The 16,284-nt window shown below is 35.6% G+C and overlaps 2 protein-coding genes across 2 annotated transcripts in view; one reads left to right on the forward strand and one right to left on the reverse strand.

Moving 5' to 3' along the window:
• The window catches only part of LOC134259549 (F-actin-uncapping protein LRRC16A-like), a 41,954-nt gene extending 38,718 nt beyond the window's left edge, over positions 1-3,236 (forward strand). The window contains 1 exon segment of the mRNA XM_062742134.1: positions 33-3,236. Coding sequence (XP_062598118.1) covers positions 33-205 — 173 coding nt within the window. The 3' untranslated portion in view covers positions 206-3,236.
• A 3,066-nt stretch (positions 3,237-6,302) lies between these two features.
• The window catches only part of LOC134259552 (protein disulfide-isomerase TMX3-like), a 49,576-nt gene continuing 39,594 nt past the window's right edge, over positions 6,303-16,284 (reverse strand). The window contains exons 11-14 of the mRNA XM_062742140.1: positions 15,478-15,670; positions 11,826-11,894; positions 6,671-6,845; positions 6,303-6,466 (exon numbers count right to left, since the gene is read on the reverse strand). Coding sequence (XP_062598124.1) covers positions 6,417-6,466; positions 6,671-6,845; positions 11,826-11,894; positions 15,478-15,670 — 487 coding nt within the window. The 3' untranslated portion in view covers positions 6,303-6,416. The remainder of the gene's footprint in view (positions 6,467-6,670; positions 6,846-11,825; positions 11,895-15,477; positions 15,671-16,284) is intronic.

Here is a 16,284-nt window from a genome sequence, read left to right on the forward strand (position 1 = left end):
TAAAATATTTATGTTATTTCTTTGATTTACAGTGAAAAGTTCTCTAAAATCTGAAGTGAATGGGGAGTCGGGAAAAACTGAAACTGATAAAGAACAGGAAAAATCAGAGGACTCCAAACGTTCCTCTGACTCAGACAAATCTGAGACCTCGGGCGAAAGTGCAATAGAAAACACAGAACAAAATGATGAAGAAATCATGGTTTAATCCTAGAATCATCGTAGATTTAATACATAATTAGAGGACAGGCATCACTTACTCAGTTATTTTCTGGAAAAGATTTTTCTGTGAAAGGAAGAAAAGATTGTATAATACTGTTAGTGTCTTATTTCAAACTGGATTTTACTATGATTTTGATTACAATTCCAAGCCAAAAAGTTATATATTTTTGTATAAAGAAATGTTATAAGTTGTTGATGTATGTGAAACATTTTCAAGATACTGCGGTAATTGGTATCATTTGAAGTGTATTTTTCAGTTAATTTGACTGATATAATGATTGATTTTGGAGCTGAAATTTTGCCCACTGGTGGTTTAATGTGCTGGTATGAATTTTTTTAAAGGTTACGTAGTGCTTGTGTAATAGAATTTTGATTGTATATTTTTTCTATTAGTAAAATTGAAAAAAAAAAAGGATTTTGAAAATTACTAACTCATTGAGTAAATTAGACCTTATATCCCCATAAGATCGAATAATAATAGTTGAATGTGTTTTGAAGTGAACAGTTTTTAATTCTGTAGTGCTCAGAGATAGATGTGCTTACGTGACGTTATTTTCTTTGTTTTGTTTATGGATAAAACTTGTTTACTTGTTCTGTACAACTCATTTGAACATGTGTTCTACATGTACAATTATAAATCTTATATTTAATCTGAATGACATGTATTCTGAAATCTTGCCTATAACAATGAAAATCTTTAGTTTTCAAACATTATAGTTGTTTTAAATGTTCATTTTGAATGCTCTCTAATCTGAAAGTTGGTTAGATCCAGTAAGAAGAAGGTATGGTTTTAGCTTTTTTGCACCCTAAAAATGTAATGACATCAAAAAGTTTTGAGACTGGCTTAAATATTAGATAAATAAATGACTCTGATAAATCAGGAAAGAATATGGCATGAAGGTTTACCATTCTACAAATATGATGTCATTAATATGAAGCATTTCTCCATTTTCAACAGGAAAAGCCTCAAAATGGCACATTTCAAGGGTGATTTTCCTTTAGAAAACAGTGTCCACAGCCGTCGCCCACAATAATGTTTTGATATATTTGTGCTAAATTCAATAACAAATCACATATCTCAAGATCTTTGTGGGCGATGCCTGTGGACAATGTTATCTGAAAGAAAATTTCATTGAAAATTTGTGTCTTCTGCAACTATTTAGGAAAATACGGGAAAATGCACATGTTTATGACGTCATAATTAGCATTTAAAAACACATGCGAGAAAAATGACTTGTATGATTTTTCTGCATTGAATTTCAATCATTTAAAAAGCATGAGTTTTCAACTTTTACACCATTTTCATTATTTAGAAAATCACAGGGCAAGATTTGTATGGAAACCATACCTTCTTCAAATAAGAATGTTTTACTGCATTATATATCAATTGTAAAACCTCACAGTTTAAGGTTTAACTTTCCTTGCAAGGTTTTATCTCTGTTTGACAAAACTGTTTTTCTGCTTTTAATCTATTTTTAGATTAATCAGAGCTTAATTCTATACTACATGTATTTGAAATTATAAGAAAGAAAAAATGAAAAAGAGAGAAATTCAACAGAAGTGAAATTCACTCAAAAGAATTAATATCTTTCTAGAACTTGTATTATGTGTTATGCGTACATGTATTGAATCAGAATCTACGGAAATTACATGTATTACATATTTTATTTGTACTTTCATTTTCACTTACAATGTCTGTGATAGAAGATCTTTGTAGAAAAACTCACCATTTTTTATGAATATGATCAACATTTTCTTTTGACTTCACCTTCAAATTCTGTATTTTGTATTACATATTGTGTTCCTTCTCACCTAACATGCTGCAATAAACATTTGTTTATAATGTATAGTTCGTGTAAAGCAGTAATAATAATCATGACAATGTAATGTATTAGTAGATGAGTAGTCTGTTAATTATAGAACTGTATTTGATCAGAAGCATAATCCTTTATCCCATACGTAGAGTCTGTAGTCCACTGGCTGTGCCAGTAATTTAGTGGACACAGCTGATGCCTCGTATATGTATTTATCTAATCTGGGTTAATGTATTATGGTGCTGTTTTTCATTTATACATTTAATGGGTCTTACATCCTGTATTAATCATATACAGAGCTATGCTTGGTGAGCAAGACCTTGTATATGTATTGTCATAATAATAATACTGAATGGATTGAATTGTATATAGTTAAATGTTAATGTTAAGAAAACGTAATCAATGTTAGGCAGAATTCCATTACAATACCTCTGTAATTTATTCATATATCTACATTAATGAAAAAAGTACTTCTAAATTCTATATACCTTTACTACAATTATCAATTGAAATACAGTAATAATTAAAAAGAAGGAAGGTAAAGTTATTATTTTCAATATTGAATCATTATGCATATTTAACAAGTGATATTGTATGACATACAAACAAGTGGCTAAAACATCACTTTACCAAGTACCAACCTTTAGGTTGTGAAAAAAATTATTTTTTCTTCCCTGAAAGTTATTCATAAAGCTTACAATTTCTCATCTAAATTATAAAATTTGAATGCTGCTGTCAATAACTTAAAAAAAGAAGTTTATAATATTGAATGTAGATTATTGAAAAAAATATGAGACAACCTCATATGATGTAATTCAGTGCAAACCATAAAGCTGACTGTTGCTGGCTCTGATATTCAATTAATTCACTTTACCTGTAATAGGGTTAAGTTTCTATGTTTAGGAACTGTCTGTAAATTGTGGAAACTGCTCTTTAATCTAAAATGTCTTCCAATTAATTATGCAACTACTGGATTAGCAGCATTAAATAAGCTCAAAATTCAAGATTTGATGAAAATTTGATAAACTTCTTTATAAACTGAAGATTTTGATAGATATACCCCTTTGACATTCCTTATCTACTGTTTATATTTATGAACTGCCTTAACTGTTACAGTGTATGTTATTTACTGTGGTACTAATACAAGTTATGTCCCCTTGACTTTGTTATACGAATATATTAAAGTTTTTTAGCGAATAGAAATAGTTTTTGTTATGCATGGTTGGATCAACATATAGGTTTATAACACACTTTCCCCCCAATGGAAATATGGAAATATTTCTGGACCAGCACAGCTATATGTGTAGTATTGGGGGGAGGGGGTGTAAGAATAATTGAATTGCAGTAATATTGCTGGGAAAAATTCAAATGAGAAAAGTCCATTAGTCCAGGCAAACAATAAAAAAAATTGTGAAACCTTTTATTTTAAGCAGCAGAAACTTTTGAGGTATTTTATCATGAACTGAAAACAAAGTGAGATTGCAACATTCACTTGAAATTGATTATTTGTCATAATTGAAGTTGGCATTTCCGACATTTTTTTATTTCATTTCACAATGACATAAACATTTTCAATGGTCAAAGAAAAGATTTTAAAAGTATTTACCAAAATACAGGTTTTCTACATATATACATACATGTAGCTTTTCATCATAACAGCATTTTATGTGCACTAAATTAAATGTCAGTATACTAATGTCCAATTAACTGATAGATTTACAAAATTGGATTTCAATCTTTTACTTATGATTAATTCCTTTCCATTAAACTCTCTATGTATACTACATATGTATTTGAAAAATGTCGGAAATGAAAACAAAAAAATGTCGGAAATGAAAAGTTGATAATTACCCAAAATTCCGGAAATGAAATGCAGCCCCGATCTCATCTGCTCATTGAAATAATTAGCTTATGGAAAGGAAAAATAAAACTATGGCTTTATATAAGAATTATATATTTCTTTGACAACAAATGCACAACATAAATATTTTCCAGGAATCATTCATAATCACAATGAGGCAATGTGAAAAATGTTATTTTATTACGAACATGTATGCATAAGTTTTAAGAGCAATGGTGTCATAACTAACTTACAAAGTGTATAATTTGAATGAAGGTATTTATTTAAAATAAATCAAATATTACAATTGAAAAAAAACCCATACCATCCCATGTAAGTTCAAGCAGGTTCATTAGTGAAGTTTCTTTACAATATGAATACATGTATTTCATGTATGTAACCAACTCGAAATATAAATAGTTTTAATTACACTTTTGATTCAATCTTACATCACTAGTCATTTATACAGATTTCGTATACTTCAGATAACAATGAATCTAGCAAAAATCATTCAAAAATAAAATTTTCTACGACAAAAAACACATATAATGACATAACACAACAATCTTTCGTAAGTACAAATACCTATAAAAAACATACAGTACACTTCATTCACACTATTTTAAGCATACAATGCAAAGGAAAAACAATCTAATCTGGGAATTTGAGGGATTAAGACCTAAAATTGCAGATGAAGAAAAAGGTCACTTTTGGGCCTCAAGTCACCAATAGGGATCTTGATCAAGTTAAATTCCTGACCTTTAAGTTTCATTCCAAAAGTTTACAATCTCTGACATCTTGTTTTCCTTTGATATCATCCAAATACACAAGTGTTATCTGAACACACTAAGAGATTGACAGTCAAAGAAAGTCCCAATTTAATAACTCCAACCCAGGGGGGACATAAAAGGCAAAGAGTGGAGGCTTTATTGCAGTAATCCAAGAATTCAAGCAAGTGAGAATAATATACTGTGGTACACAAGAAAGTTTTCCTTTCCTAGCTACATGAATAGTTTTACTGCTTGAAAATAAAAAGTGGTTGTGAAGCATAGTCTTCACCAAAATGAAAATTCTCATGCAACCTCTAACTTAGATGTTTGACCTTAAAATTAAATTTGCTGTAACATGCAGGATGAAAAATGCCCGATAGGAGGCTTAATCAATTATGTCCAAGACTGAATTTGTATTCACATGTTTAACTAAACTTTGACCTTGCAGCATGAATTGGCAAGAAAATTAGTGACCTTAAATGCTTAGACCATTTAATAAAGTACTTGTTCACATATAATACACATACATAGTATATGTTTGTTGCATTCATAATGATTTTGCTGTTATGTAACAAGAAAGGAGAAATAAGTCGAGGACAAGATCAGGATTTGAACCCAGGCCCCCTGAATCTCTAGTCAGGTGCCCTACCAACCTATCTGACCACTGGTGACTAAACCTATGTGACTGACCACTATGTCCAGCTGTGTCAAATGATTTTTTGACCAGAAGATTTTTAAAAGATGGCATTAATTTTTCAATACATGTAATTTATAATTATCTCCCCTTGGAAGAAGCACGTTCCCCTTCATCCAAGAATACACTGTGGCAAGTTTGGTTGAAAATGACACAGAGATTCTTGTGATAAAGTTGAAAATGTTAAAAGTTTAGAAAAACAATGACAGAAAACAGACAATTAGCTCACGTGAGCCTTTGGTTCAGGTGATCTTAAAAGGTCAGATTTTGTCGATAAATAATAGGGTGAAATTAAATAATATAAAATACCTGCACTCTACATAAAACATATAAAAATAGTCTAAATCATTATGTAAAATGTAAATTAACATTTTCACTCAAAAATGCTGAATTTATATTCTGCTTTGTACTGACAATAGCATTCCTTATATCAGTAGATTGTCCCAGCATCTTTGTATATTGCACAATAAATGACACAGAGAAATCAACAGAAAAGAAACCTGGAATAATAGAGCAATGGTATACGATATCTTACAACTGGTATCTACCTAGTAATCTTAGGGCCCCTGTGACATGTAACTGAGCACTTGTCATAATCAGAAAGTTACCTGTGTCCAAATAGGAAAAAATGCCATACTATTATATAAAAAAACAAGGGGAACACATTATTCACTGCCATAATGATCAAATTAGCTTCCATTATATTCAGCTTATCTCAAAAAACTTTCCATTAGCTCTAAACTATATATCTATTTCAGCTTTATCCGGTGATGATATGTTACGTCAATTAACACCAACTTGACAAAAGATTAAAGTTATGCCCTGTTTCTTGTAAAGGAAAACAGCAACTCCCAGTTATTTCAAAATAAAACAATTGACAAGGGATAATTTTAATGGTTCACAGGCAAACACAGTGCAGGTTTTTGTTTATGATTGAAAGAGGTTACATATAACCACCAAAAAAAATAAACAGCACTAGCAACCTACATTTTAATCACTGGGAAAAGCTTTCAGATTAAAGGTGTTTGCCACCCACAATATTTCTCATTCTGGAATGTCATGAATTTCCCTCCTAAACATCAATCTGCTTTTTCATGAAAGGGTTTTGCTGGCTGCAGATTTTCTGTATCTGAAATAAAAGATCATATTGAGTGGAATTTTTTAATCTATTTAATCTATAAACAAATTTCTTTAAGCTGATCTGTTTTACATGCAATATGCCTCTTTGTTGACCAAAAGGATTTGTTCCTTTTGCAAATTTCTTTAACTTGATGAATGCATACATTACAGCAAAAATCATCATTTAGTTTGGAAATATCTTTAAATACTTTACCTTGACCTATATCTTTGGGAGGAAGATCTTCTCCCTCATCTTCGTAATCGCTATCTTCCTCTGGAGCTTCATCTGACACCTCCATACAGCAGAGACTGTAACAAACAATACTGACCACTGCCGTGGGGAGGCCGAACATTAACAGGAACAGCCACCGAGAGGCCTGCCATATACTCTACAATAGAAATACAATATAATGATTAGTAAAGCGAGGTCAAACATTAACAGGAACAGCCACCGAGAGGTCTGCCATATACTCTATAATAGAAATACAGCATAATATACGGTAATGATTACAGAAGGGAGGTAAAACATTAACAGGAACAGCCACCGAGAGGCCTGCCATATACTCTACAATAGACATACAACATAATGATTAGAGAAGGGAGGTCAAACAATAACAGGAACAGCCACAGAGAGGCCTGCCATATACTCTAAAATAGACATACAACATAATGATTAGTGACAAGAGGTAAAACATTAACAGGAACAGCCACCAAGAGGCCTGCCATATACTCTACAATAGAAGTACAACATAATGATTAGTGAAGGGAGGTAAAACAGGAACAGCCATCGAGAGGCCTGCCATACACTCTACAATAGACATACAACATAATGATTAATGGCAAGAGGTAAAAGATTAACAGGAACAGCCATCGAGAGGCCTGCTATACACTCTACAATAGACATACAACATAATGATTGCAGACAAGAGGTAAAAGATTAACAGGAACAGCCATCGAGAGGCTTCCCATATACTCTAAATCAGAAACAAAACATAATTATTATTGAAGAGGTCAAAACCACAGGCTTTTGACATATGTGTACTGCTTTTGCAAAAGTTAGGGGACATTTTAAAAATCTCATTCGTCTGTCCGTCAGTCTGTCCGTCATTCTGTAAGTATGTCAGTTTGTCCAACTGTCACGAAAATTTTAACCTTGGAAGAGATAGGACTTTAATTTTATACATGTGTTTTACCTGTGAAAAAACCTTCCTAATGCTATGATTTTTGACCCTGTGAGCTTGACCTTGAAGTTTGACCTACTTTTCAAAAATTTATATATTACTTTAAATTGGTCTTAACTTTTGAATTAGAAGCAATAGGACTTTCATGTTAAATATGTGTATTACCTATAACAAGAGCTTTCTAAATACACCATGATTTTTGACCCCATGACCTTGAAGTTTGACCTTCTTTTCATAAACTTTAACTTTGGTCATAACTTTTGAATGAGAGGAGATGGGACTTTCACATGTACATTACCTGTTACCTTCTTTTCAAAAACTTTAACTTTGGTCATAACTTTTGAATGAGAGGAGATGGGACTTTCACATGTACATTACCTGTGACAACACCTCTCTAAGTACCCTATGATGTTTGATTTGGCCTGAATATTTGATCTTTTCAAAAATCTTTTTTTTTCCTTATAACTTTTGATTGAGAAGAGATAAGGATTTCATATTTGACATGTGCATTGCATGTGACAAGATATTTACAAGCATGCTATGATTTCTGACCCCTTGACCTTCACGTCTGACCTAATTTTTAAAAAGTACACTATGATTTTTGACCCAATGACCTTGACCTGAATGTTTGATCTACTTTTCAGAAATCCTTTTTTTTAACTTTTGATTGAGAAGAGATAGGGATTTCATATTTGACATGTGCATTACATGTGACAAAATATTTACAGGCATGCTATGATTTCTGACCTCTTGACCTTCATGTTTGACCTAATTTTAAAAAAAAAATCAACTTAAGTGATAATTTTTTAATGACATATGATCAAAAATTTTTATGGTGATTACCTTGGAATTACATATGATAGGGCATTCAAATTTGACACAGTAGCCATAATTAATTGCACCCCATCCACTAAGACATCGAAAGCAGGGGGACCACAATTCTTTGAATTTGCTTGTTAACCTTTTTGTACATAAAAAAATCCTCCCACTATAATGAAAATATTATTATAGAATGGGATTTTTTTTATTTTTGAAAAGAATGGTAACAAGAGGCCCAGGGGCCACAGTGCTCACCTGAGCACACCGGCTAGGAAAAAGCAAATATCAGATCAGAAATGAAGGTTTACTGAGTTTGGAGGGGGGGGGGGGGCTTAAATCTTAATCCCCTAGGGGTCATGATTTGAACAAACTAGAATCTACACTACCTGAGGATGATTTCATATAAATATCACTAATCGTGGCTTTGAAGTACTTGAGAAGGAGATTTTAAAAGATTTCCCTATATACATGTATTCTTATGAAAAACTTTGATTGGCCATTTTGGTCCCACCCTACCCCCCGGGTCATGCTTTGAACAAACTTGACTCTACACTACCTGAGATGATTCCACATGAGTTTCATCTTTCCTGGCCCAGTGGTTCTTGAGAAGAAGATTTTTAAAGATTTTCCCTATATATTCCTATGTAAAACTTTGATTGGACATTTTGGCCCCACCCTACCCCCAGGGGTCATGATTTGAACAAACTTGAATCTACACTACCTGAAGATGATTCCACATGAGTTTTATCTTTCCTGGCCCAGTGGTTCTTAAGAAGAATATTTTTAAAGATTTTCCCTATATATTCCTATGTAAAACTTTGATTGGACATTTTGGCCCCACCCTACCCCCAGGGGTCATGATTTGAACAAACTTGAATCTACACTACCTGAAGATGATTCCACATGAGTTTCATCTTTCCTGGCCCAGTGGTTCTTGAGAAGAGGATTTTTAAAGATTTTTCCTATATATTCCTATGTAAAACTTTGATCGGCCATTTTGGCCCCACCCTACCCCCCGGGTCATGATTTGAACAAATTTGAATATACACTACCTGAGGATGATTCCACATGAGTTTCATCTTTTCTGGCCCAATGGTTCTTGAGAAGAAGATTTTTAAAGATTTTTCCTATATATTCCTATGTAAAACTTTGATCGGCCATTTTGGCCCCACCCTAACCCCCGGGGGTCATGATTTTAAAAAATTCAATCTATACTAACTGGGGATGATTTCACATGAGTTTTATCTTTCTTATCTCAATGGTTCTTGAGAAGAAGATTTTTAAAGATTTTTCCTATATATTCCTAAGTAAAACTTTTAACAGCCATTATGGCCCCATCCTAGCCCAGGGGTCATGATTTGAACAAACTTGAATTTACACTACCTGAGGATGATTCCACATGAGTTTCATCTTTCCTGGCCCATTGGTTCAGGAAAAGAAGATTTTTAAAGATTTTCCCAATATATTCCTATGTAAAACTTTGATCGGCCATTTTGGCCCCACTCTACCCCTGGGGGTCATGATTTTAAAAAATTGAATCTATACTATCTGAGGATGATTTCACATGAGTTTCATCTTTCCTGTGTCAATGGTTCTTGAGATGAAGATTTTTAAAGATTTTTTTTTATATATTCCTATGTAAAACTTTGATTGGACATTTTGGCCCAACCCTACCCCCAGGGGTCATGATTTGAACAAACTTGAATCTACACTACCTGAGGATGACTCCACATGAGTTTTATCTTTCCTGGCCCAGTGGTTCTTGAGAAGAGGATTTTTAAAGATATTTCCTATATATTCCTATGTAAAAATTTGATCGGCCATTTTGGCCCCACCCTACCCCCGGGGGTCATGATTTGAACAAATTTGAATATACACTACCTGAGGATGATTCCACATGAGTTTCATCTTTTCTGGCCCAATGGTTCTTGAGAAGAAGATTTTTAAAGATTTTTCCTACATTTTGGCCCCACCCTAACCCTGGGGGTCATGATTTTAAAAAATTCAATCTATACTAACTGGGGATGATTTCACGAGTTTTATCTTTCTTATCTCAATGGTTCTTGAGAAGAAGATTTTTAAAGATTTTTCCTATATATTCCGAAGTAAAACTTTTAACGGCCATTAAGGCCCCATCCTAGCCCCAGGGGTCATGATTTGAACAAACTTGAATTTACACTACCTGAGGATGATTCCACATGAGTTTCATCTTTCCTGGCCCATTGGTTCAGGAAAAGAAGATTTTTAAAGATTTTCCCAATATATTCCTATGTAAAACTTTGATCCGTCATTTTGGCCACACTCTACCCCTAGGGGTCATGATTTTATAAAATTGAATCTATACTATCTGAGGATGATTTCACATGAGTTTTATCTTTCCTGTGTCAATGGTTCTTGAGAAGAAGATTTTTAAAGATTTTTCCTATATATTCCTAAGTAAAACTTTGATCAGAAATTTTGGCCCCACCCTACCCCCGAGGGTCATGATTTGAACAAACTTGAATCTACACTACCTGAGGATGATTCCACATGAGTTTCATCTATTTTGGCCCAGTGGTTCTTGAGAAGAAGATTTTTTTAAAATGCCATTAATTTTTTCACTAATTCATAATTATCTCCCCTTTGAAAAGGGCGTGGCCCTTCATTTGAACAAACTTGAATTCCCTTCACCCAAGGATACTTTGTGCCAAGTTTGGTTGAAATTGGCCCAGTGGTTCTTGAGAAGAAGATGAAAATGTGAAAAGGTTACAACGACAACAACGACGACAGACAACGGACAAATTTTGATCAGAAAAGCTCACTTAGGCTCAGGTGAGCTAAAAACACTAAGTGCTTGTGGTCAAAACATTAACAGAAACAGCCAACTAGAGGCCTGCAATATAATCTGAAATAGAAATACACTTTGATGATTACTGAAGGGAGTCCGAACAGTGTAAAACAGATATACAATGTATTATTAATGAATACTGCAGACAGAAAACTACTTTTTCATTGCCCCAGGCGACTCATGTCTCTCTGGTACATTTCCTCCCACCTCTAATGTTACTTGAGGATTTCCAATACTGTGGAATCATCAATGTTTGTGGGGGACCAATGTTTGTGGATTTCTTGGGTCACCCTTATCCACGAATTCACATCCCCATGAAGATTTATTTTGTAATCGTATTCATTTATTGCATCTTCTGTATAAATGAGCTACCTACGAAATTATGTCCCCATGAACAAACAAAATTTTATCTACCGCGAACATTGACCCCTACAAATTAAAATGATTCCACCGTACCTTAATAACTTCAATACATTATCAGAAGAAAAATACTTAAATTTATGGTAAGTAAATACCTGATTGTCCCATATAGCTATACTTACAATAACTGTGGTAAATATGTCATAAAATATCCTTTTCAGCCTTTGTAAAAATCCTGTTCCTCCCATGGGCTACAAAACAATCAGAATACAACATTTACTGTATACATAAAAATATATAATTTATACGTAACAATTACAATTTTTTTTACTTATTCAGAATGCTGAATCTTAAATTGACAGAGACACAAATTTGATTGATTGAATGTGCTGACTCCTTCCTACCCCCCCCCTCTTCCCCTCAGTAGAGATACTATTAGTTACATAGTCTTTTAGTGACAGGGTATGGGATGATACCTGGTTAGTAAATTTCATACCTGGCGAGGCGGAGCCGAGTCAGGTATGAAATTTACTAACCAGGTATCAGCCCTTACCCTGTCACTAAAAGACTATGTAACGAATTTACCCCACCGATGAAACATTTACGTTTTATCTGGAGTTTATAAATGGTTTTCTCTGCTAAATGCTTCATCACGCTTATCATGTGCCTATTATGACGTAACGTTTGTGTTTGTGACGTAATACATCGACCGGGTATTGATTTACAACTGACCGGGTATAAGTAATCCACCGTCTTCACGTGACAGACTTCAACCAATCGTAAGCCAGGATTTCACGGAAAAATCGACAGAGGTGGGGTAAAATGTGTTACCTGAATCTTCTCCACCCTGACCCCTTCCCCCCAGTAGAGATACAATGTGTTACCTGAATCTTCACCTTCCTAACCCCCTCTCCCCAGTAAAGATACAATGTGTTACCTGAATCTTCACCTTCCTACCCCCTCTCCCCAGTAAAGATACAAAGTGTTACCTGAATCTTCACCTTCCTACCCCCTCTCCCCAGTAAAGATACAATGTGTTACCTGAATCTTCACCTTCCTAACCCCCTCTCCCCAGTAAAGATACAATAAGTTACCTGAATCTTCACCTTCTTAACCCCCTCTCCCCAGTAAAGATACAATGTGTTACCTGAATCTTCACCTTCTTAACCCCCTCTCTCCAGTAAAGATACAATGTGTTACCTGAATCTTCACCTTCCTAGAGTAAAGATACAATGTGTTACCTGAATCTTCACCTTCCTAACCCCCTCTCCCCAGTAAAGATAACTTACCTGAATCTTCACCTTCCTAACCCCCTCTCTCCAGTAAAGATACGAAGAGTTACCTGAATCTTCACCTTCCTAACCCCCTCTCCCCAGAACGGTTACAATGTGTTACCTGAATCTTCACCTTCCTAACCCCCTCTCCCCATTAAAGATGCATTTTACCTGAATCTTCACCTTCCTAACCCCCTCTCCCCAGTAAAGATGATATGTATTACCTGAATCTTCACCTTCCTAACCCCCTCTCCCCAGTAAAGATGCTATGTATTACCTGAATCTTCACCTTCTTAACCCCCTCTCCCCAGTAAAGATACAATGTGTTACCTGAATCTTCACCTTCCTAACCCCTTCTCCCCAGAAGAGTTACAATGTGTTACCTGAATCTTTACCTTCCTATCCCCCTCTCCCCATTAAAGATGCAATGTGTTACCTGAATCTTCAGCTTCCTAACCCCCTCTCCCCAGTAAATGTGTTACCGGAATCGTCACCTTCCTAACCCCCTCTCCCCAGTAAAGATGCTTTGTGTTACCTGAATCTTCACCTTCCTAACCCCCTCTCTCCAGTGCCAGTAAACATACAATGTGTTACCTGAATCTTCTCCACCCTGACCCCTTCTCCCCAGTAAAGATACAATGTGTTACCTGAATCTTCACCTTCCTAACCCCCTCTCCCCAGTAAAGATACAATGTGTTACCTGAATCTTCACCTTCCTACCCCCTCTCCCCAGTAAAGATACAAAGTGTTACCTGAATCTTCACCTTCCTACCCCCTCTCTCCAGTAAAGATACAAAGTGTTACATGAATCTTCACCTTCCTAACCCCCTCTCTCCAGTAAAGATACAATGTGTTACCTGAATCTTCACCTTCCTACCCCCTCTCCCCAGTAAAGATACAATTAGTTACCTGAATCTTCACCTTCTTAACCCCCTCTCCCCAGTAAAGATACAATGTGTTACCTGAATCTTCACCTTCTTAACCCCCTCTCTCCAGTAAAGATACAATGTGTTACCTGAATCTTCACCTTCCTAACCCCCTCTCCCCAGTAAAGATGCTATGTGTTACCTGAATCTTCACCTTCCTAACCCCCTCTCCCCAGTAAAGATGATATGTACTACCTGAATCTTCACCTTCCTAACCCCCTCTCCCCAGTAAAGATGCTATGTGTTACCTGAATCTTCACCTTCCTAACCCCCTCTCCCCAGTAAAGATACAATGTGTTACCTGAATCTTCACCTTCCTAACCCCCTCTCCCCAGTAAAGATACAATGTGTTACCTGAATCTTCACCTTCCTAACCCCCTCTCCCCAGTTAAAATACAATGTGTTACCTGAATCTTCACCTTCCTAACCCCCTCTCCCCAGTAAAGATGCTATGTGTTAACTGAATCTTCACCTTCCTAACCCCCTCTCCCCAATAAAGAAACAATGTGTTACCTGAATCTTCACCTTCCTAACCCCCTCTCCCCAGTAAAGATACAATGTGTTACCTGAATCTTCACCTTCCTAACCCTCTCTCCCCATTAAAGATACAATGTGTTACCTGAATCTTCACCTTCCTAACCCCCTCTCCCCAGTAAAGATGCTATGTGTTACCTGAATCTTCACCTTCCTAACCCCCTCTCCCCAGTAAAGATGCTTTGTGTTACCTGAATCTTCACCTTCCTAACCCCCTCTCCCCATTAAAGATACAATGTGTTACCTGAATCTTCACCTTCCTAACCCCCTCTCCCCAGAAGATACAATGTGTTACCTGAATCTTCACCTTCCTAACCCCCTCTCCCCAGTAAAGATGCTTTGTGTTACCTGAATCTTCACCTTCCTAACCCCCTCTCCCCAGTAAAGATGCTATGTGTTACCTGAATCTTCACCTCCCCTAACCCCCACCTTCCTAACCCCCTCTCCCCAGAAGAGTTAAAATGTGTTACCTGAATCTTCACCTTCCTAACCCCCTCTCCCCAGAAGAGTTACAATGTGTTACCTGAATCTTCACCTTCCTAACCCCCTCTCCCCAGTAAAGATGCTATGTGTTACCTGAATCTTCACCTTCCTAACCCCCTCTCCCCAGTAAAGATACAATGTGTTACCTGAATCTTCACCTTCCTAACCCCCTCTCCCCAGTAAAGATACAATGTGTTACCTGCATCTTCACCTTCCTAACCCCCTCTCCCCAGAAGAGTTACAATGTGTTACCTGAATCTTCACCTTCCTAACCCCCTCTCCCCAGAAGAGTTACAATGTGTTACCTGAATCTTCATCTTCCTAACCCACTGCCCCCAGTAAAGATGCAATGTGTTACCTGAATCTTCACCTTCCTAACCCCCTCTCCCCAGTAAAGATACAATGTGTTACCTGAATCTTCAGCTTCCTAACCCCATCCCCCCAAAAGAGTTACAATGTGTTACCTGAAGCTTCAGCTTCCTAACCCCTCCCCAGTAGAGTTACAATGTGTTACCTGAATCTTCATCTTCCTAACCCCCTCTCCCCAGAAGTGTTACAATGTGTTACCTGAAGCTTCAGCTTCCTAACCCCTCCCCAGTAGAGTTACAATGTGTTACCTGAATCTTCTCCTCTTTGACTCTATTCAGAAAGTCCGACATTTTATCAATGGTGATGTCTTTGATATCAAAGTCTGGGAAGTAGAAGTAGTGAGTTTTTGTGTTCAGTACAAGTATGACGGGAGTCGCTAGGAAGGCCATTGTAATGCTGTTTACTGTCTCAACATCAGTCATCCACAGGAACTGGAAATCCCTACACAAGGGGAATAACTCAAATCAATGAAGACTCATAGTTAAATCAGAGATATAACACATTATCAGAAGACTGATTAAAGATAAATAAAATGTCAATAATGATTATGTTAATTTTCAAATACAGAAGAATCAGAATTGTTGAACAATATATATACCTTTCACTATTTTTTATTTAATTTTACTAAAAGGGACGATGCTTTTTATTCTCATGTAACACTTAGTTCGGAAGATGTCAAGAAGTAATAAAAAGAATTTTAAAGAGTATGCTAATGACAAATGAGGAGATTATTCAATCCTGTTAGGTCCATGAGGTGATTTTAAAAATCAATCCTCAATTATGTTACATGGTGACTCTGAAAACTTTCCTGGTAAATGGAATCAAATTGAATTTCTTATTGATTATACTTGAATATGAAACAGAAAAAGACTTGGACAATGAATCAAAATGGATAAATACCCCCCTCACTCTTAAAATGTTAGAGCTCTTCAAAAGTTATCTCTCTTTGAATATGTATGCAATCAACCGAATTCGATACACCCTAAAACTTCATTAAATTTCCTCTCCTTCTTATATATACTTCTAGCTAGTGAATCTAAGTGAATAAATATACT

The sequence above is a fragment of the Saccostrea cucullata genome, unplaced genomic scaffold (genome assembly GCF_032062105.1).
Source record: "Saccostrea cucullata isolate Sc308-1 unplaced genomic scaffold, CSIRO_AGI_Scuc_v1 ctg707, whole genome shotgun sequence".
Classification (NCBI taxonomy): domain Eukaryota; kingdom Metazoa; phylum Mollusca; class Bivalvia; order Ostreida; family Ostreidae; genus Saccostrea; species Saccostrea cuccullata.